This window comes from Mytilus galloprovincialis, chromosome 11 (assembly GCF_965363235.1).
Source record: "Mytilus galloprovincialis chromosome 11, xbMytGall1.hap1.1, whole genome shotgun sequence".
In the NCBI taxonomy this organism is placed as follows: Eukaryota; Metazoa; Mollusca; class Bivalvia; order Mytilida; family Mytilidae; genus Mytilus; species Mytilus galloprovincialis.
Window position 1 is genome coordinate 65,887,189 of NC_134848.1, and position 23,930 is coordinate 65,911,118.

The 23,930-nt window shown below is 32.4% G+C and overlaps 1 protein-coding gene and 1 long non-coding RNA gene across 3 annotated transcripts in view; both read left to right on the forward strand.

The window, feature by feature from the left end:
- The first annotated feature begins 2,747 nt into the window (after positions 1-2,747).
- LOC143052635 (uncharacterized) lies at positions 2,748-6,603 on the forward strand. Its single transcript, XR_012971188.1, has 2 exons — positions 2,748-3,386; positions 4,184-6,603. It is a non-coding gene; the product is annotated as an uncharacterized LOC143052635 (long non-coding RNA).
- A 6,267-nt stretch (positions 6,604-12,870) lies between these two features.
- LOC143052636 (uncharacterized) overlaps positions 12,871-23,930 on the forward strand; it is a 30,907-nt gene continuing 19,847 nt past the window's right edge. For both annotated transcript variants that reach the window (XR_012971189.1, XM_076225702.1), the window contains exons 1-5: positions 12,871-12,977; positions 19,312-19,479; positions 20,115-20,186; positions 21,398-21,469; positions 23,753-23,824. Coding sequence is in view for 1 of the 2 variants with exons in the window: in XM_076225702.1 (XP_076081817.1) it covers positions 12,949-12,977; positions 19,312-19,479; positions 20,115-20,186; positions 21,398-21,469; positions 23,753-23,824 (413 nt within the window). In the remaining variant the exon portion in view is untranslated. The remainder of the gene's footprint in view (positions 12,978-19,311; positions 19,480-20,114; positions 20,187-21,397; positions 21,470-23,752; positions 23,825-23,930) is intronic.

The following is a 23,930-nucleotide window of genomic DNA, read 5'->3' on the forward strand; positions in this document are numbered from 1 at the left end:
CTAGAACACACCCGCGAAATCGCGGGGAAGTAGAGCGTATGTAAACTGTAAAATTAATTATAACTGCAGAATTCCAGGAGAGGTATCAAAAGTCAAAGGTACTTGGGGACTGGGCATATTTGTTTTACCCTCCCCCTTTTATCCAAATACCGATTTTTATTCTTTCTGTTTTTTCTGTATACTATGAACATACATGTATATATATATATACTATAATTACTATATAAAACGGTCACTGTTATATTAAAAGTCACCCCAGCAAACTATTGGAATTTATAGTTAATTATAGCAAATTTATGCAATTTATTCATAGTATATATGTATGTAGTATACAGAAATATTTCAGTGACCGCTGTTGATAGAAAATTCTATTGGAATTGATAATATATATTAATAGCAAATACAATTTATCTATAGTATATGTATGATCATAGTATACAGAAAAAAAACGCAAAAAATAATTGTTCTGTCCCAAGTACTTATGCAAATTATGTTTAATTTCAAAACAGGCCTAAAGGGAAGTCTTATATTTCTCAAAAAGTCATTTTTTTTTGTTTTCTATTTATTGCAATATGAGCATACGTTTAGTCTGTTATGAACATACATTACTATAAATAAAGTGTGTTTGCTTTTTACTATCAATTATCAGTTACATAATCAATACACGGCGGTCATTGATATTATATAGACCCCTCTATTTAGTATACTTAGTGACCCGATGAATTTGTAAAAGATTTTATGACTGAAGAATTTCAGAAAAGGTATCAAAAGTTATAGGTACTTTGGGAAATGACAATTGTTTTTCTAGCCCGGCTCCTATTTTTTTTCCTCCAAAACTCCTACATTTTTTTTTTCTATTGATTTTAATAATGTTAGCATTGATCTGTATATTATAAACATACATTAATGTAAATAACGTGTACGTATTCATCGGCGGATCCAAAGGGGGTGGGTCCGGGGGTTGGAACCCCCCTTTTTTCACCGATCAATGCATTTCAATGGGGGCATATAGATGGAACCCCCACCCTTTAACCTGTGTTGGGATCCCCTTTTTTTATATGGCTCGATCCGCCCCCTTCTTTTTAAAATGGCTGGATCCGCCCCTGGTATTTGCTTTTTACTATCAACTCTCAATTTACTAATCGATCCACGGCGGTCATTGACATATTATATAGACCCTCTCTATATAATAAACTCAGTGACCGCCGTGGATTGTAAACTTGAAAATGATAGCAGATAGCAAATACACGTTATTCATTGTCTTTGGCATGTACAAAGTACAGAAAAAACGCAAACCGGATGTCTAGTCCGACTTAAAATTTCGTCCAATGACGGAAAAAATATGCGGATGCAGTTTTTTTTTCGTTTTTCTCCCAAAATAACACAAACTGAATAATCATAAGAATGGATGACAAATGCGACAATACATGGTACCTATAGGATACAGAGGCATGATGATTTATTTGTTGTGATAGGAAGAGAAGCGACACCCAAAATGAGGTCTTCTCCTTTAATAGTATAGAAATTACACACTGAAATTCAATATTAAAATATCAATTATCAATACAAGTTTATTTGCTTTTTAAATCTGCAATAAACACGATTTGTTCTGCTTAAACAATGTTCCTATAGAACGTTATCTGTATTTTATAACTTCTCCTAATCTAGGCACACCTCCAGAGAGGCACACCTATAACGCACACTTTTAAAGTAAATCCATTTTATATCAATCAACTATCTAAAAATACCACATGCAAACATATTAATATACTAAATTAGGATAGAGCTAAGCAGTCCACAGCTTTTAAGAAAGCTAAAACTTGTAATTGATTATGATCCCTCAATAAGTGCTGTTGATGTTTTTATAAATTGTACAACAATTCTACATGAAGTTAGAGGAATTCCATACAGAATTATAAAAGAACACGAAAAATAAATATTGTACATCGGCACAGTTACGTATCATACTTAAATCTCAAAATGAAAATACTATTTTAAGTAGACATCTAATTTAAAAATATTAAAAAAAAGCTTTATTTAAAAGAATAACTTGGGACACATACACACACGGTCGTTTGTTTGTTACGAGTGGGGACTAGGACATCTGACATGTAAACTTAGGACATGTTAAATAGTGTTGAAATTGGTATAGTTAAACGTTTTTTTTTTATTGTAAACTGAGGCCCACCTACGGGTGCAATATTTTCCCGCTGCATTTAAGACCCATTGGTGACCTACGACTGTTCTTTGCTCTTGTCAATATTATACTATCTATTAACGCTATATACAAAGAACTGTTTAAAACAAATTATTTGCAATCATTGAATTCTATTTGATGGATACATTATACCACAACTTATGCACACACAGAGATACAGAACACACGAACATTCAAAGTATCCTTGTAACGCTTTGTCAGTTAAATACACATTTAACAGTATGACGTTGCGGATTATGTATTTTATTTGAATTTGTAATACGAAAGTTTTACAGAAAAGGCAATTAGTCATAATCATACTGATTAATAATTTACATTTTAAAACAGCGGTTCATCGGTTCCATAATTATATATTTTAATACATTACTTTCACATACTAAACAAATCAATTTCCTCATGTTTTTTTTTTTTTTTTAGTTTTTTAAAGTATGTTTGCATGAAATGGAATGACATCTGAAACGTTGCTGTTAAAATTGAAATTCATAACTATTAGACTATAACCATCACATTTGAAAATTCAATTATGAAAGTTCATCATTAATTTATAGGTCGTACATGCAAATAAATTAATTATCAATAAAAGCGAGTCGATTTTTTACGCGATAAAGATATATATTACATAAAATTTATTGATTTCCTTCACTTGGATAAAGCATTTGTGGTATTCAGACATCTTCTGATATACACCATGGAAAATGTTATTTACACGATAATTAACAAGGGTGACAAATTTGAAATTTCGAAAATAATTTTGGATAAAATTTCTTGTAATGGGTCAAGTGCTGGTGAACAGATAATATCTGGTCTAACTGAGGACAAAACAGCAATTGAATTTTATTTCCATCGACACCAAACATGTACATCCAATATTTTGGACTTCGTAAGAGGAGATTGTTTACATATCCCAGCAGACGTCTGTCCAAAGAAATTTCGACAGGAAATGGAATTTTGGGGAATACCTGAAAATGAAATAGCGACTTGTTGTTTAACAAAATATCAAAGTTTTTTGGATGATGAAAAAACATTAAGAGTTTTACAACGAGATGAAAATGAGCGACATACGAGAAAGGAAAGAGTACACGTTCTTAGCAAAGGCAAGGGATGGAACACAATACAGGCAAAAATGTGGCAAGTTATGGAATATCCAAGCACTTCAGTCATGGCAAAGGTGAGTACCAAACATATATTATATGTTTCATGTCGGGGCCATTTTATTCTACTTTACGGTTATGTTGTGTTACTGTTGTGGGGTGTATAGTTGCCTATAATTGCTTGTATAAACTTCATTAGAACTTTGGTGGACATTTGTCTTATTGGTTTTCATACCACATATCCTTTTCTTTAGATAACATGAAGATTTCAGCTTTCATATTTTATATAACAAAGTTGTGTTAGAAAATATTTGTTGACTTCTTAAATTTATGCTTGCTATTTAATTTATTTTTAAATAATTTCTTTTGAAAAATTGATAAAATAAGGTGAATTGATATAAGCGAATTGATATTCTGTAAAACGTTTATTTATACCGTTGAATTCAACACTTGATATATACACTATATTTAAAGAATGTAGATTTTATTACTTTAAACATTTGACTGAGGTTTTTCTCAAAATTCAGTAACTTATTATACCAGAGATTCTCCGACTTACGATACTTAGACAACAGATATGCAATAAAAGTTATTAACTTAAAAAAAAATTAAAAAATTTGAAGGACATGAAGGAATGAAGACATTTGCTGATGAATATAGACATGCATGTATAGATATGAATGCACCATTAACTGTCGATCAGATAGCAAAAAAAAAAAAAAAAAAGAAAAATCTCATGTAGTTTTTCACCTTGTAACAAATTACAAACGCAGTGTCCGTTGAATTTTGTAGTAAGGTGTTGACAATTAACCAAGTCACACACGTCAATTTGTAAAAATAAAATTAGAACTTGCTTTGTTTCACTATTTTTTAGATTTTCATGGTATTCAGCAATTTAATGGTGATGCTATCCTTATTCATCCTTGTGGCTAGCACGTCTCCGATGTTTTCTGAATCATTAACAAAAGATGAATGGGCAGAATATCTAAATGAAATAGAAAAAGAAACATACGGATGGAAAGGAGCGGGTAGTTTTAATAAAACAATAATCGACCTTTTGCCAGACCTAACAAGTCGAGTGGAATATTTGGTCTATTTAGAATTGATAACTATTGTTTATTTTACAATTGAGATTATATTTAGGATCGTTTTCTTTCCCTTGCCTTGGAAACATTTCTTAAACTTTTTCATTGTTGTGGATGCCGTGTCCCTTATAGTGATGTACGTTGACATGATAGCAAACGAGGTCGACGAACGAGAGAAATACGAGGACACGTTTGTTGAAGCGATAAAATCCCTGCAGATCATCCGAGTCATGAGACTTTTTCGGTTGTTGAAGCATGTGTCTAGTTTCCGCATTTTAGTCTTTACTATCCGTGCAAGTTTGAAAGATTTGCTTTTGATGTTACTTTGTCTTTTAACAGCAGTGCTAATATTTTCCTCTTTAGCCTATTTCACACGTGATTCTGCTTTTACCAGCATCCCACAGGCCTCCTGGTGGGCAATTGTTACCTTGACAACTGTAGGGTACGGAGATATTGTTCCGAAAACATTAGCGGCAAGGTTAGTTGCCTCCGCATGCGCAGTAATTGGTGTATGTATGCTCGCTATACTGATCCCATCACTTGTAAATAATTTCATGCTTTTTAACAGTCAACTTAATGTGATGCAACAAAAGAAGAAAACGAAAAACGAAGCATTTCTGGAAAACAGTGTTCTACCAGTCAATCAAAAAATTTGAATTGGACAGGCACTCCTCTCTTTGCAGAGGCAGAGGGAATAGACCAATTCTGAAACAATTTAATATATTTCCATTTATTTAATCTGCATGATTTATACATTTAAAAGTTGAACCAGTGTAACTTGATATACGACTATTCTTAATTTTCATAAAATTGTATGTATCTTGCATAGCTTTTCAGAAGAGTTTCGGCTGTTTTTATAGATAGGATTTTATGATGCCGCATTGCGGTCAAAATGTAAGTGTAGCAGTTACGAATATACTCCAATCTTTTGTTTTTAAATGTAGGAACTTTGTCTAAGTTTCTAGAAGTAACTAATGTCTTATTTATAACCAACTGAATGGAGATAAGACATACTTTAAATTCGTTAAACATATTTTACGGAATTTGGAATTTCTTCATATTTTAAATGCTACAAACTCGAACGAGCAGGTCGAGGGAAATTTCGATAATTCAAATTTAGCACCTTCGTGAGTTATCATTGCAGTGTCACTCTTCAAATATTTATTCTTTTGAGTACAATGACTTTAGAGGAAATAAATCTAAAAATGCAAGAATACGCGTTCCCACTTGTTTTTCTAACCTTTGTAGATAAAGTCTGGACCTAAATTGTTCTAGGTCAGAGAAGTACAAACATCAGATGTATGCCACGGATTTGTTTTATAGGACAAGCAATTATCTTTTCATTCTTACAAATATAAAGATATAATTTTTTTTTAGAAATTTGTCTATAGTTGAATTCAGTATATTTGCCTCTGAGTGTTGTCTGTGTTTTATTGTGATATTGAATACCCTTTTATTTAACATTACTCCTGAGTCCTTTATCAATTGTTCCGCTACGGTTTCGGCTATACACGGGCTTTTATGGGAAAAAAGACCTATCAGAATATTTTACTGCAAGGATTGTACCCATCAGAATTTTAAATACAATACCAGATAATGCATGATACGAAACTGTCTACATTCCAAACACCCCTAAGATCTGAAATAGGTATTTTTTGTAACCCCTAAGATGTAATCATTTTTAATTATTTACTGCTGCAAGACCCTCAGAAATTTTTGCGTACAAGATGAAAAAACCCAAAATTTCACCCTAAGATGTATAAATTTTACACCCCTCAGAAAGGACCATCCACCCCCCTACAGCAGATATTAACAGGAATGGCCCAATGAACGTTACAACTGTTGTTGCATTAGAATTGTCGTTAATTGGTGTGGTTCATATCTGTTTTTCGTTAGTTATAGTAATTTGGGGCCTTTTATAGTTTGCAGTTTGGTGTGAGCCAACGCTCCGTGATGAAGACCGTACTATAACCTATAATTATTAACTTTTTATAAAAGAGGAGCGAAAGATACCAGGTCAGAGAAGTACAAACATCAGATGTATTCCACGGATTTGTTTTATAATAGGAAAAACAATTATATTTTCATTCTTACAAATATAAAGATATAATTTTTGTTTTAGAAATTTGTCTATAGTTCAATTCAGTATATTTTCCTCTGAGTGTCGTCTGTGTTTTATTGTGGTATTGAATAACCTTTTATTTAACATAACTCCTGAGTCCTTTATCAATTGTTCCGCTACGGTTTCGATTATACACGGGCTTTCATGGGAAAAAATGACCTATCAGAATATTTTACTGCAAGGACTGTACCCATCAGAATTTTAAATACAATACCAGATAATGCATGATACAAAACTGTCTACATTCCAAAACTGCCCTAAGATCTGAAATAAGTATTTTTTTGTAACCCCTAAGATGTAATTATTTTTAATTATTTATTGCTGCAAGACCCACAGAAATTTTTGCATATAAGATGAAAAAACCCAAAATTTCACCCTAATATGTATAAATTTTACACCCCTCAGAAAGGACCATCCATCCCCCTTCAGCAGATATTAACAGGAATGGCCCAATGAACGGTAAAAATGTTGTTGCATTAGAATTGTCGTTTATTGGTGTGGTTCATATCTGTTTTTCGTTAGTTATAGTAATTTGGGGCCTTTTATAGTTTGCAGTTTGGTGTGAGCCAACGCTCTGTGATGAAGACCGTACTATAACCTATAATTAACTTTTAAAAAGTTTATGTTACGCTATGTTTGGTTTAACTTTACAAATTTAAAGTCTACTTCTAAACAAGTATATCCGTCAAGCAAAACATTGTAACCATCAAATACTTTGGATACAATTCCCACAAGTAAATACGTAGTTTTTTTATCAATTGTTCCGCTACGGTCTCGGCTATACACGGACTTGAAATTGAAGATAGTTCTCTGAAATATTGATGGTAATGTATATATATATGGAAGATGTTCAAAAACAGATGCACTTTTGGAGATCAATTAAAACTGTGGATTTAAATTTCCCAAAAGAGCAATTCAATTTTAAATAGAAGTTTAAAATTCACGTGTATTTCTGAACAAAAGCAATATTACTTCAGTTTGTATGGAACTTTAATTTGAGTTTTCCATTTTGAAAGAATATGACATGATTATTTAATGTGAAACAAGAGACGTTTGTTCCCGCAGTTCAAATTTACATTTGCAATATGATTTGTATTCGTACAGTTATCAATTGTTTAATTACATGATATAAAAATGAAGATGTGGTATGATTGCCAATGAGACAACTACATGTATCCACAAAAGACCAAAATGACACAGACATTAACAACTATAGGTCATCGTATGGCCTTCAACAATGAGCAAAGCCCATACCGCATAGTCAGCTATAGTAGGCCCCGATAAGACAATGTAAAACAATTCAAACGAGAAAACTAACGGCCTTATTTATGTAAAAAAAATGAACGTAAAACAAATATGTAACATTTATCGGTATTCCATATTAAACAAAACTTTAAAAATGAATTATAGATACACAAATAAGTATATGTAGTCAGTCACCATGGTAACTTTTATCGTACATTTTTGCATACAAATATATTTTCGAAAGTTCTGGACGTCTTTTATTCATTTTACGATTTTATATTTTTATTTAAATAGCATATATCATGTATATGTTTAAGATTCAAGCGCATTGTTGAAAATTCAAATTTAATGTATATGCTCTTATAGAAATCATTTGAAATTGTCATGAAGACGTCGTGATTGCTCGGCTATGAGAGAAAAAAACTGTTACCAAAATGAATCAAAATGTATTTCATATATCAGCAATGAGCAGCGCCGAATTAATGGATAATCAGAATATGTTGAAATACAAAAAAAGAAGATGTGGTATGATTGTCAATGGGACAATTCTTCAGAAGTTCCCAACTGACAATTAAATTATCAGCAACTATATAGGTCACCGTTCGGTCTTCAACAATGAGCAAATACTATACCGCATAGCCAGCTATAAAAGGCCCTACAATTACACATGTGAAACAATTCAAACGAGAAGAAAACTAATGGTCTTATAACAAACGACATCCAATGAATTACAGGCTCCTGACTTGGGACAGGGACATACATGAAAGTATGTTTAGTACATAGAGGTAAATACATGGCCTTTTCCATATTGTAATATTTTAATGTTTTGTATATATTGACCTCTAGTTAGTTTGGCTTTATAACTGTTTATTTGTGTACATAGAAAATTAATGACGCAAGGCTAATTTGACAAGTTGCTAGTTTAGTATCTGCAGTTAAAGTTGAACTGTCAGATGTCATTAAGACCAGAAACGATGTCCTGGTGTGTAGGGTAATAAAATTAGCTTTGCCTATTTTGTTTGTTTAGAGATGAAGTAATTAAACTCTATGATAAGGTCAGTTAGTCAAGAGACTGGCAGATTGTCTATCAGCTGTGATACTGTAAGGATGTGTATTCCTTGAAGTCTTGAATCAGTTAGATTCTGGAGGACTTGTATTTAAAGTTTATATCTTTAAACTTTGTAGCTAACTTTGTCAATGTGTCTGAAGTAATGTACATTTGCTAATAAACTTGTATATATAAATACCGTACTATTTAGTTACTGGGAATTTACCACAGGATATATTGTAGTGTCATAGAAGGCTATGTCCGTCCGTCTGTGTCGGTGTTGACCTCCCCTCGATCACGTTACAATATCCTTAAACAAAACATTGTAAAAAGCAAACTATTTGAATACATGTATAATAATATTCCCACAAGTAACCGTTGTTTTTTATCACTGTTCCGCTACGGTTTCGGTTATACGCGGACATGAAACTGAAGGTAGTTCTCTGAAATATTAATGGTAATATATATTACGTATTATGTTAAATATTCAAAAACAGATGCACTTTTGGAGATCAATTAAAACTGTGTAAAATCCAATAAATTACAGGCTCCTGACTTGGGACAGGCACATACATGAAAGTATGTTTAGTATATAGAGATTTATACATGGACTTTTCCATCTCGACCCGGGTATCATCCCGAGACCCCCCCCCCATTATCAGTCCGAGGCGTAGTCGAGGTGCTGATATGGGCCACAGGATGATAACCAGGTCGATATTGAAAAGTCCATGTATTAATCTCTTTATCATATACTTCCGAAAATAGTTTTATGTAAGGCAAATAAACAAATGAAATAAAAAAACCAGTCAAAAACTTTTTAAAGGAGTTAATCATGAATTCAACAATACACTATAATTGTACAACAATAGCATCACTACCTCCGTATATGTTATGGTACCATTACTTATAGTGGATTTTGAAACATTGAACATTTGGGAGCTTGAAGCACGGAGGAAGTATTTACAATTCTATGATCATCATTACTACATGTTGTACTATATGAGATGATTCATAATTGTCAAAGACATTTGTTACAAGTTCTACTTGTAATTCCCTTTCATGAATGTGACCTACCGAATTTAGACTATTTACCGGATTTGATATCACATAAGCAACACGACGGGTGTGTCTGTTTACCCTTCCGGAGCACCTGAGATCACCCCTAGTTTTTGGTGGGGTTCGTGTTGTTTATTTTTTGGTTTGCTATGTTGTGTCATGTGTACTATTGTTTGTCTGTTTGTCTTTTTCATTTTTAGCAATGGCATTGTCAGTTTGTTTTAGATTTATGAGTTTGACTGTCCTTTTGGTATCTTTCGTCCCTCATTTGTAAACTAGCATCATTTTGAAAATGGATTTAGCCATGTTAATGTATGTTTTTCAGTAACTGCTGGTTCTGAAAAAAAAACAGATTTATCACTTGATCCAACAAATCTTATCGCTATTTGTTCGCCATTACTGGACATCTCGAAAGTTCCAGTAAATCTGTGACGTTATAAGTATAGATTATCATATTTTTCTACAAATTGATATCGTTAAGTATCGGCCGCTAAACACAATGTGAACCTTTTTGGCCGGTGAGCGTAGCGCAAAAAAACTTTATATTGGGTCTAGCGGCTGATATTTTACGATATTTATACGAAGAAAACCCGATTATCTGTTTATCGTTCTATTACTGATCGTTTTCAACTCCCTAAGACAGTTTTACGCTTGATGAAAGCATGCTTGATAATGTCTCCTCTAACATTGTGACGTCGCTGATAACCTCTCCTCTCATATTGTGACGTCGCTGATAATACCTGCTATCGTCTCAATACCGTGATACAAGAATAACGGAGCTCCTGACCAGGGTGATATAGGTGTATAGGGAAGGACGATAATAAAAATACTTGACGCCACAATGGAAAAGTAAACATACGATACCAGAAATACCAGAAGTAACTTGCGGGAGAGGCACTGTTATGTCTTTTTTTCACGAGATGCCCCTGATATTGGTTATCAGTCCGGGTTTGAAATTATGGCTTGTGTACTTCCGTTCATTAAACATACGCAAATACTATCATATCAATGATAAGTACATGCATATGATAAATACTTTTATCATATACTTAGACTAGATAACATATTATTTTTATTGTATGATAATATCATTAAATCAACGTAAATTCCATATTTTTCGAATTGGTGCTTAGCGGGCTGATATGAAAAGTTTGTCACATGCTTCGAGTGTTATCACATGCCTTTCCGTAACGTTATCGCATGGCTTTCCGGTGATGCTCGGCAAATTCCGGAAAATATACCTCAATGCTACATTTTCACTAAAAAACTTACAAAGTAGTGTACAATCTCAATTTTATTAACGAAACAATTATTTGGATACTGGAAAGTATATTTTGTAAAATAATAAAATAATAAAAAAAAAAAAAAAAAAAAAAAAATCAAATTATTAAATAAATGCGTTTTTTTAAAAGTTTCAAACATAATTTAGAAAGTTACGTTAAAAAGTTCACTTTTTCAAACAGTGTTCATTATGTATATTTTTGAATAATTTCTTTTGTCGTTTCGTCCATATTAAAATGTTTTTTTTTTCTGTTGAGGCATCTGATAGAAAGATTTTATATCTCTTTGAACTTCTATTTAGGAACCACGTAAAATGATCAATATATGAATCTGTGATTTTTCTCCATTGTTGAAGCATATGATAAAAAGATCATAACATGTCATTTTTCATATCGCATGTATTATCAGCCCTCGGTCAATATCAGCCCTCGAGCCATGCGGCTCTTGGGCTGATATTGAACCTAGGGCTGATAATACATGCGATATGAAAAATGCCATGTAATAATCTGATATTATCATATGCTTAGACAGCGGGCTGATATGAAAAGTTTATCACATGCTTCGATTGTTATTACATGCCTTTCTGAAACGTTATCGCATGTCATTCCGGTGATACTCGGCAAATTCCGCAAAATACACCTCAATACTACATTTTCATGTTTTGTTGACCAATCACACTGCTCAGATACATTGACTAAAGCAGGATACACAAAAGAAAACATAAATTCCGGAATGCAAATACTACAGTGCCAACTAAATATGTCTTGATAAACATAAATGTGTGTACAAAGTTCGATCAAACTACTTCTGTGTTATTAATTTTTTTGGAGGACATTTTCTTGGCAGGATAAGTTTGATTAATTGCTAGAAATACATGTATATAGGATATCCCATTTGATTTTTATGGGGGCTATGATGAATTTTGTTTTGCAGTTTTTATTAGTTTTTCTTGTTATCATTTTTTTTTTTGCCAAGTTGCTTATTATGCTTTTTATTTTTTCTAAAAATTCCTGTCCTTCCTATTTTCAAATTTGATCAAAGACCCCCCTCCCCCTTAAATCAAATAGTACTTCCCTAAAGACATGTGTCGTAGATACGAATGAGATAACTAATCGCAGTAGTCCAAATAACGTTATTTTAAGCCACACAATTGGTATCGTTAATGTTATCACTACCACTGGGTCGATACCTCTGCTGGCGGACTGTTAGTCCCCGAGGGTATCACTAGCCCAGTACCCAGTACTTCGGTACTGGCATGGAAATACGTGGTTTTTTTTTATTACATTTGCTGTTACAAAATGTTCAAAATTATTATGAATTAAGGAATGTATCTCCCTCATGCATAGCTCTGATTCCTTTAACGGATTTTTCTATTCTTTTTTTTTTTTTAATTTTTGATTACAGCTCTTCGTATTTTATATAAGCTTTGAATTTTACATATTTTGGCCAAGAGCATCACTGAAGAGACAAGTATTGTCGAAATGACCATCTGGTGCAGAAAAAATGGTACCGTTAATGTTATTATGTCACCGTACGGCCTTCAATAAGGATCAAAACCAATAAGATAATATGTGAAACATATTTATAAAGCCTGTTATTTCCTTTGTTTTGGATTTTACACAGAAACAACAAAAAACTAATTCGTAGTGAAACATATTTACCCTAATCTCGGTTAAAGATTAGATGTAGAATACATTTACCTCAATATTTGTTCACCGTTTATCTTTTAAATAACTGTGTCATGTCGCCTTAATAATTACATCTATATATTTGTGTAAATAAGTCTGTAAATAAAACGTATAATGATGAGATATATTTATGTTTTTATGAGGTAAGTGTTTAACATCGAAGGAACAATTTGGTTAATAGATTCGAAGGAACAATTAGTTTAATAGATTCGAAGGAACAATTAGTTTCAGAAAATTTAAGAACAGTAGTACTGATGAAAATCGTCAAATCATGAAATCTTCGGAGAAACAATACAAAAAAACTTTAGATAAAGCAATTATTGCTCATAGAAAGAAAATGGCAAAAAAAATAAACACATTGAGATCCAATAACTCAAAAGAGTATTGGAAATTACTTAACAGTAGAAAAAAGAGAGCCCAACCTGACATCCCTATCAACAAATTATTCGATTTTTTCAAAAATCTGAACGCCGCCCCAGAAATTGAAGAAAATACAAATATTCCAATCTAAACCCGAATGATGTCGATAGGCTTAATGAAAATTTAAACAGAGGAATTTCTAAAGACGAAATTCTTAAGGGCATCAAAAACCTGAAAAATGATAAAGCATTTGGGGATGATCGTATAATAAACGAATATATCAAGTCTACAGCTAGTTTATTCATTGAATTATACGAAAAATTATTTAACGTTATATTTCGCACTGGTATTATACCAGATAGTTGGCTAGTTGGTTACATTAAGCCTGTTTATAAAAATAAAGGTAGCAAGTTGGACCCCAAAAATGTTAGACCAATTACCATTTTAAGTTGTATGGGGAAACTTTTTACCGCAATCTTATGCGAGAGACTAAATCTTTTCTCTGAAGAATTCATGATTTTAAACGAAAACCAATGTGGTTTTAGAAAGGGTTATTCAACCATTGATAATTTATTTGTGATTCATACATTGTTTGAAATTTTAAAGTTAAAAAAGAAAAAACTATTTTGTGCATTCGTCGATTTCGAAAAGGCTTTTGACACGATATGGCGAGATGCACTATGGTACAAAATGCTTTTAAATAATATGAATGGATGTATGTATAATGTGATTGTAAATATGTATCAAGGTACAAAGTCATGTATTTCATATAACAATGCCTTATCTGATTTCTTCCCATGTAGTAACGGGGTTAGACAAGGTGAAAATTTATCGCCTTTTCTTTTTTCTTTATTTTTAAATGATCTCGATTCTTTTTTGCAAAACTGTAACCTTGAGGGCCTAAAATCAGTGTCAATAGAGCTTGAGGAAAAACTTGATATTTTTTTAAAACTTTTTATCATTCTGTACGCTGATGATACTGTTTTGATGGCCGAATCAGCAACTGAACTCCAAAAACTTTTAGATTGTTTCCAAGATTACACAGATGTATGGAAGCTTAAAGTTAATGTTGATAAAACAAAGGTCGTGGTTTTTTCAAGGAGACGACCATCATGTAATTTTCAATTTTTACTTAATGGCAAAAAACTTGATATTGTTGATGAATTTAACTACTTAGGAATAGTTCTAACAAGAACAGGCAATTTTAATAAAACAAAACAGTTTAATGTAGAAAAAGCTACCAAGGGTCTTTACGAAGTGTTAAGACTAGGTCGTCTACATAATCTTTCTATATATAGCCAGCTAGATTTATTTGATAAAATGGTAAAGCCAATACTACTGTACGGTTGTGAAGTATGGGGTATTGGCAATAACGACATGATTGAAAGGGTACATCTAAAATTTTGTAAATTGTTATTAAGTCTGAAAACATCTACACCCTCTTATATGATTTATGGGGAGCTTGGGAGATATCCTATAGACTTGGACATAAAAACTAGATTGATTTCATTTTGGGGAAGATTAAACTCTGGTAAAGAGACAAAACTATCATATATTTTATATAAATTGTGTTATCACATGTCTATTAATGACAATGTGAATTTTTCATGGTTAAACAGAATAAAGACTATTCTGAACGAATGTGGTATCCCAAATGTATGGGAAACGCAATCTTTTATAAATTGCAAGTGGTTAATTTCATTCATCAAACTTAGACTTAAAGATCAGTATGTACAAGTCTGGCATTCTTTACTAGAAAACTCGCCAAAAGCACTAAATTACAAACTTTTTAAAGATTTTTTTGGAAAAGAAGATTATTTTGAAATTCTTGGAAACAAACTGTCTATTGATTTGTGTAGATTTAGGACCACAAATCACAAGCTCCCTATTGAACAGGGTAGATGGAACAATATAGTCAGAAACAATAGAATTTGTCTTCTATGTAATAAAAATGATATTGGTGATGAATTGCATTATATATTAGATACTTTAAAGAAAACAGGAAACATTATCTGTCACATTATTATTTACAAAATGCAAATATTGTCAAATACAAAGAGATTATGTCTTCAAAAAACAAATCAGTATTGATTAAATTATGTAAATTCATAAAGATTGTTAACACAGGTGTATGTGCTCCTGGCTAAAATGGACTTCAGATATTTTCTTAGCAACTATTTTGTTTGCTCTGTCTTGTTGTAAATATTGTACATAATTGCATGTCTTCTCTATACCTATGTATATGGTTTATTGAGAATAAAGATATATAATGATTCGAAGGAACAATTAGTTTAATAGATTCGAAGGAACAATTAGTTTAATAGATTCAAAGGAACAATTAGTTTCATAAATTCGAAGGAACAATCATTTCATAAATTCGAAGGAACAATTAGTTTCATAGATGACGTCTCTGATAATATAATCGGTACCCTTTTTATGCCTTACCTACGATAGTAAGGGGGGCATTATGTTTTCTGGTCTGTGCGTCCGTTCGTCTGTCTGTTCGTTCCTCCGTCTGTCCCGCTTCAGGTTAAAGTTTTTGGTCAAGGTAGTTTTTGATGAAGTTGAAGTCCAATCAACTTGAAACTTGGTACACATGTTCCTTATGATATGATCTTCCTAATTGTAAAGCCAAATTAAACTTTTGACCCCAATTTCACGGCCACTGAACATAGAAAATGAAAGTGCATGTTTCAGGTTAAAGTTTTTGGTCAAGGTAGTTTTTGATGAAGTTGAAGTCCAATTAACTTGAAACTTAGTACACATGTTCCCTATGATATTATCTTTCTAATTTTAATGCCGAATTATATTTTTTATCCAATTTAATGGTCCATTGAACATGGAAAATGATAGTGCGAGTGGGTCATCCGTGTACTTTGGACACATTTTTGTTAATACATCAGATGCCCTGTTTCATAATTCATTTTGTAAGTCATTATATATCTTTTAATTTATAGCTGTACAATAGAACCTATGGGAATGTAACACGAGTATAAATCTCAATAACTGAAAATTATACCATAGCTATCTATGGTATAATTATCACAATTATTCCATGATTTTGCTGTGTATGATTTTCGAAAAGAAACACAAAGATGGCAAGACCTGGACGAGATCGCCTGATTCTTTTAAGTGACATAGAAACAATAGAGTCAGTGAGGGGCGACTAAGCTTAACTGCCCGCTTTGCACCAGCCGATATAAATGAATGCATAGGGTGAGAATCGATCCAAATTACACCAATCCGATGTCCTATATTTATAAATGAACAAACAATCGCTTTAAGAACAAATTAAAAAAAAATGGTATAAATATGTTAAAATTGTTACATAATACATAAAAATATAAGCTGATTTTAGGTGATCCAGATGTGTACTTATATTGTAGTCCGATAGGTTCCTCTGTACAGCTACATGAATATACTTGTATAGGGTAAAAGTGTTTTAAATTGTCCAACTGATGTTCCCTCTGTTTTAGAAGCCCATGCTTATTTCAGAAAGAAGGCAGAGCTTAATGTGTAAGGTAAAAAAAAAAGGATAATATTATCGATTCTTAGAAAAACATGATTTTTTTTTAAGTAAATAACAAAAATATATGAACAGCAATAGATGCGATAGGTTAAAACAAAAATTCCATATCTTTTGGAAAGTTTTGTGGTGTTTCGTAAATTATACTATAGTTTTTGTTGAAATCCCTCGGCAACCTCACTCGACTTCGTCTCGTGGGGTAAAGGCCGGGAGTTTCAACAAAAGCTATCATGGTATAATAAACAGATATATCATGTTAAGGAGGGGTATTTGCGAAAAATACCAGTCGAGAGAATGTTAAATTTCGCGAGCCGTAAGGCGAGGGAAATTTATTCTCAAGACTGGTACTTTTCGCAAATACCAATCAAGAACATGCTATATCTGTTTAATTACATTAGTTTTTTTGGACTCTATTGATGAATGCAGTCGTTTTAATTAGCCTCTTTTGACTGTATAATGACGGTAAACGAAATAAATAAATTCGAAGATGTGGTATGAGTGTCAATGAGACAACTCTACATTCAAGTCACGATGTATAACATGTTAACAATCATAGGAAAAAATTACGGCTTTAAACACGGAACCATGGGTCGCATCCAACAGCAAATTTCAAAGACTCCCAAAATGACTAGTGTGAAATAATTGAAACAGTATAATCAACGGTCTAAACTATATAAAAAAATAAGAAACTTATTATCCACACCAACAAACGAAACCACTAAACAGCAGACAAATGCGTACATGTACTTCGCCAAACCCTGGTCTATGAACAATCATTTTTAAACTTGACATTAAACGGCATTTACTATTACCTATTCAGACACAATGACACATGAGCCCCGGGAGAAGAGGGGGGGGGGGAACAATTGTCAACCTACAATTTGGGCAAAACGAATAATTATTAAAAAATAAGAAAATAAAAAAAAACAGGACAATAACAATGGCTAACTTGTAGATTATTAAATTAAAAGACGATAGAACATATTTTTTATCTCCTTGATGAATCTGTTTTTTCTCATTCATAAGTTTGATCTAGTGCAAGACAATTGGTACCGTTAATTCTTTTACTACCACTGGGTCGATGCCTCTGCTGGTGGACTATTAGTCCCCGAGGGTATCACGAGCCCTGTAGCCAGTACTTCGGTACGGGCATGACTATACGGATTTTTTGTGTTATTAAAATTTGTTGTTACGAAATGAGAGAAATTATTAAAAATTAAGGAATGTAGATCCCTCATGCAAAGCTCTGATTCCTTTTACGGAGTTGGCTATACTTTTTGAACCTGTTGAATAAAACTCTTCATCTTTTATATAAGCTTTGGTTTTCAAATATTTTGGACGAGAGCATCATTAAAGAGACATGTGTTGTCGAAATGCGCATCTGGTGCAAGAAAATTGGTACCGTTAATTGTATTACTACCACTGGGTCGATGCCTCTGCTGATTAACTATTAGTTCCCTAGGGTATCACCAGCTCAGTAGCCAGTACTTCGGTACTTGAATGAAAATACGGATTTTTTGAGTTATTAAAATTTGCCGTTACAAAATGATAGAGATTATTAAAAATTAAGGAATGTATCTCCCTCATGCAAAGCTCTGATTCCTTTAACGGATTTGGTAATACGTTTTGGACCTTTTGGATCATGTGGATTATAGCTCTTCATTTTTTATATAAGCTTTGGTTTTCAAATATTTTGGCCAAAGTATTGTCGAAATACTTTTTGGACCTTTTGAATTATAGCTCTTCATCTTTTATATAAACTTTGGTTTCAAATATTTTGGCCACGAGTATTGTCGAAATGCGAATCTGGTGCAAGAAAATTGGTACCGTTAATTTTATTACTACCACTGGGTCGATGCCTCTGCTGGTGGACTATTAGTCCCCGAGTGTATTAGCTAGTAGCCAGTACTTCGGTACTGGCATGAAAATACGGATTTTTTGTGTTATTAAAATTTGCCGTTACAAAATGATAGAGATTATTAAAAATTAAGGAATGTATCTCCCTCATGCAAAGCTCTGATTCCTTTCACGGATTTGGTAATACGTTTTGGACCATTTGGATCATGTGGATTATAGCTCTTCATTTTTTATATAAGATTTGGTTTTTAAATATTTTGGCCACGAGCAACACTGAAGAGACATGTATTGTTGAAATGCGCATCTGGTGCAAGGAAATTGGTACCGTTAATTTTATGACTACCACTGGGTCGATGCCTCTGCTGGTGGATTATTAGTCCCCGAGGGTATCACCAGCCCAGTAGCCAGTACTTCGGTACTGGCATGAAAATGCGGATTTTTTGTGTTTTTTTTTAATTTGCTGTTTCAAAATGATAGAAATTATCAAAAATTAAGGAATGTATCTCCCTCATGCAAAGCTCTGATTCCTGTCACGGATTTAGCCATACTTTTAGGACCTTTTGTATTATAGCTCTTCATCTTTTATATTAGCTTTGGTTTTAAAATATTTTGATCACGAGCATCACTGAAGAGACATGTATTGTCGAAATGCGCATCTGGTGCAAGCACATTGGTACCGTTAATTTTATTTGACATTTAAGTTTAATATATTTCATACGCATATATCTTTTTAGTTTGTTCATGTTTACGCTCGCATATGAAGAAAATATTGAATGTGAATACGCCTTAGATTCCAATTTTACCTGTTTATGCAAGGTAGTTAAAGCTGCTGTAGATATTGACTGTAGTTACCTAGATCTTTTGGCAGTTCCGTCCGGCATCCCAAACAACACTGTCATCTTGTAAGTCAAAGAATTTATAATTGTAAATAGAAGATAATTATTTAAATTGATACAGCACCAAGAAAAATGATGTAGAATTATATTGAGCAAACATATGAATTATTTTCTTTTTTCCATCAGTAACGTAGTATATAGGGATCTAGTTATACAAGCGAGCTTTGCGAATTATAAATTAGTAATCATTACATGCTTTTATATATTTATATATGGAGATCTAGTTATACAAGCGTTCTTATCGAGTTATGAACTAGCAATTATTGCATGCTTATAATTGTAAATAGAAGATAGTGATTAAAATTGATATAATATCAAGAAAAATAATGAAGAATATATTGAGCAAACAAATGAATTGTTTTCTTTTTTCCATCAGTAACGTACGGGGATCTAGTATACAAGCGTTCTTTTCGAGTAATACATTAGCTATTATTACATTCTTTTATATATTTTTGTTTGTTTGTCTATTATTGCATACTTTGTCACATTCAGTAACAAACAATCGGAATTAGGAGGTAATATATTGTTGCTGCGATACATAAAACATATCTGTAAATGTTTTATCAGTCAAGACACCCATATGAATTCGTCAATTTGTCAAGAGGATGAATTTAAAGAATAAAAAAAAATCTATTTTTTAGAGAGCTGAACAATAATAACATCCAAAGTATCAACATAAGCAGTTTTATAGATCTGCTCGAACTTAAAAGCCTGTAAGTATTGTCTATTTCAATGTTTCATAAACAAATTCGTACATGTAGCAAGGAAGATTACTCCGGCAAATAAAAAAAACCATAAATACTTAAATGAAATATATACATGCAGCTTTTGAAAGAACATATAGCATATATGCTCAAATTAATATCACACTAAATAGCAAAAGAATATCACCAGTTATTACAGTACGTCAGTCTCGATATCTTAATTATATCTTTAGACGGGTAGCATTCAAGATCGCTGCTTACAAATATTTAGTCAGCAACGTTGTTTGCTTCACTGCAATATCATTTTATGTATCTTTTTGTTAAGATTTTGTTTTCTTTCTATAAAGAAGAAGATGTGGTATGATTGCCAATGAGACCAATGTCCACAAAAGACCAAAATGACACAGACTTAACAACTATAGGTCACTGTACGGCCTTTAACAATGAGCAAAGACCATACTGCATAGTCAGCTATAAAAGGCCCCGATAAGACAATGTAAAACAATTCAAACGAGAAAACTAACGGCCTTATTTATGTATAAAAAATGAACGAAAAACAAATATGTAACACATAAACAAACGACAACCACTGAATTACAGGCCCCTGACTTGGGATAGGCACATACATAAATAATGTGGCGGGGTTAAACATGTTAGCGGGATCCCAACCCTCCCTTAACCTGGGACAGTGGTATAACAGTACAACATAAGAACGAACTATAAAAAATAGTTGAAAAAGTCTTAACTCATCAGATGTCCATATATAAAAGTGGACGTGGCCGGGTACTTATACATCCCGACACAAAAAGACACAATGAATAGATCTGAGAGTACTTGCAGTTCTAACATGTTTACTTTAAACGGGGTTTGATTTAGACAGGATGTTTCTGATATGATATGTATAGTTGAAACCATACGGTTATTGTTTAAGACCTGGCACGGGAAACCCTATATTATAGTTTTGTTTTTGACGATTATCAGCCAAAACTGTATAACCACACTTTGCCAACGGGAGTATACTTGATTAATTCAAAAATCTGATAATGCGTTTTGTTAATATAATATTTGATAAGTTTAATAGTTATTCACACGTGTTTTGAAACAGACAAAAGGAAGGCAAACACTGAAGTTAACCTATTTTTCGTGCTATTGTCGCCGATTTTAATAAAATACTTCCAATGAAATGTAAGAGAGAACATTTCATTCATTTTTTTTTTCAGAAATGTGCTACAAAACAAGTTGATGCACATCGTCAATGGGATGTTTTCGGATATATCTAGTCTACAAGTATTGTATGTTAATTTCTCTAATTCTATAGAAATTTATCCCTTTCCGAACCCATTGTATAAAAAAATTTAATCAACGTGTGGTTGACTGTGATCTCAACAGATCATGATCATTGGATGATTTTAAGGGTCATGACCTTTTTAGCTAACTAGATGATTCAAAATATGCTATAACAGGTGTTAATGAAAGTGACAACTTCGTGCAATGTGAAAGGCACCCGAATGGGTTTTTCGATTAACAAAAAAAGAAAATGTTTGTTTAATCATTAGAGAAACAGATTCTTACATGGTTACTCGTGGATTATCGGATTTATCCAATCTCGATAGTTAAATTATAAATTTTAAAGTCCTCGCCGAGGCGGCTCGGACTTTAAAATTGATAATTTAACTATCTCGATTGGATAAATCCGATAATTCACTGGTACCAATGTAAGAATCTATATTTATTAAATCATATATTTAACGCATTTTGTCTAAAAAATATTAAAAGCCAGTTGTCTGATTTGGTCCCTGTCGCCTTTTTCTTCTTGTCATAATTATGTATCAAGATTATAGCAATAGCCTTAATATGACCACTGACTAACAAACTGAGTAAAAGTTTCTTTTAAAACATATAGTTTAAACGAAATTAGGAGACGTGGTATGATTCCGAAAATGATACAACTATCCACTAATGAAATGGATATATAAAATTATAATAATTGTGCATACGATTTTTAGTTTTATTGAGAAAATTGTTTGAAGAATGTCTTTAGATATATTAAATTCTGCAACTGAAGAACGAAATGACTTGATGCAAGGTTTTACAATACTTGTAACTGAAAATTAATCTAAACGTAAAGAAAGCATAAATATGAACTCGTGCTAACATTGTCAAGTGTTTGAATATATATTGTGTGTTCCATCAAATTATGACTTTATCAAATTATCAAACACACTGTTTTTGTCAATCACTTGTTTTCCCCTGCACTTTGAAAAAATGAAACGAACATAATCATTTTATGGTTGATAGTCAACGTACTGCTGAGAATACCATTAAAGTTACACGCGATATGATTGGCAATGATACAAATATCAAACAGGGTTCGAATGAAGCCAACTAAAGCAATTATAAGCCCCAGTATGAAATTCAAAACATGATAAAAATATATAGATACGTTTTCGTTGGCTAGTAAAGGTCTTGTCAGAAAAATGTCAAACAATTCAAATAAGAAAATATACTACGTATGTATGTTTTAATTCGTAAGAAATTATACTAATTGTGCATATGATTTTTAGTTTTATTGAGAACATTGTTTTAATAATGTCCTTATATATTATATTCTGCATCTGAAAATCGAACTTACGTGATGCAAGTTACAAAGCTTAGTTGCCTTCCCGGGCAATTTAGGGTTCTATGTGTTTGAATATATTGTGTGCACCATCAAAAATATGAATTCATCAAATAATTAAACACACTGTTTTTAATAATTACATTTCTCCCCTTGAAATTTGAAAAAAAATTAAACGAACATAATCAGTTTATGATTGATAGTCAACATACTGCTAAGAATACCATTTAAATAAAAGTTGCACGCTTTTTGATTGCCAATGTTACAAATATCCAACATAGTTCAAATGAAGCTGAGAAAAGCAATTATAGGACCAAGCATGGAATGTAAAAATGGTAAAATAATCTTTACTGTTTAGTTTGCTTTTAAAGGTCTTGTCAGTAAAAATGTGAAACAGTTAAAACCGGAAAAAATGCTACGTATTTAATGCACGACAGTTAAAAAAAAAAAAATATGACAAGCATGAACCACCGAGATCACCTGACCTACATGATCTATTTCACAATTTAAAACTCTCACAACTTATATTAATGGTAAGCTGTAACGAAGTTTTCATGACTAGTAAAGTGGTTTACACGAACTATTATTGGTGAAAAACATTTGACCCGAGATAAACACATAACGAATTTGGCAGGTTCAGTCGTGTTTGTAATCGTCCAGCTCGCCCCTAGCTACATGTACGAACAGTGGTAAAACAGCACAAGCCACACAGCATAAGAATAAACTTGGAAAATCAGCTGCGATTTACATGACTCAAAGGTTCGGTATTTGCACTAAGACAATTAATAAGTAAGCATTAAAGTTACGAAAAATCGTAGTTACTGCAAGCTAGCTACATGCATATAGTACAAAATATAAATATATATAATGTCGAGAAAGTTAAATCATTTCGTTTATATGTAGAGCTCTTTACTCATTAATTGGCTTTTCCTATAACATTTTTGTAAACCACCCTCAGGAACTTAGATTACAACCATATCACAGCCATAGAAGAGTTTGCTTTCTCTGGATTAAACAACCTGACTGAGTTGTAAGTATGACCTTTTCCAGAATACAAATTACAGCATTTTGGCAAAACTGTTTTTGTATAATATAATTCAGAATTAAACATTTATTCATTCAGTGCTCTTTGCTTT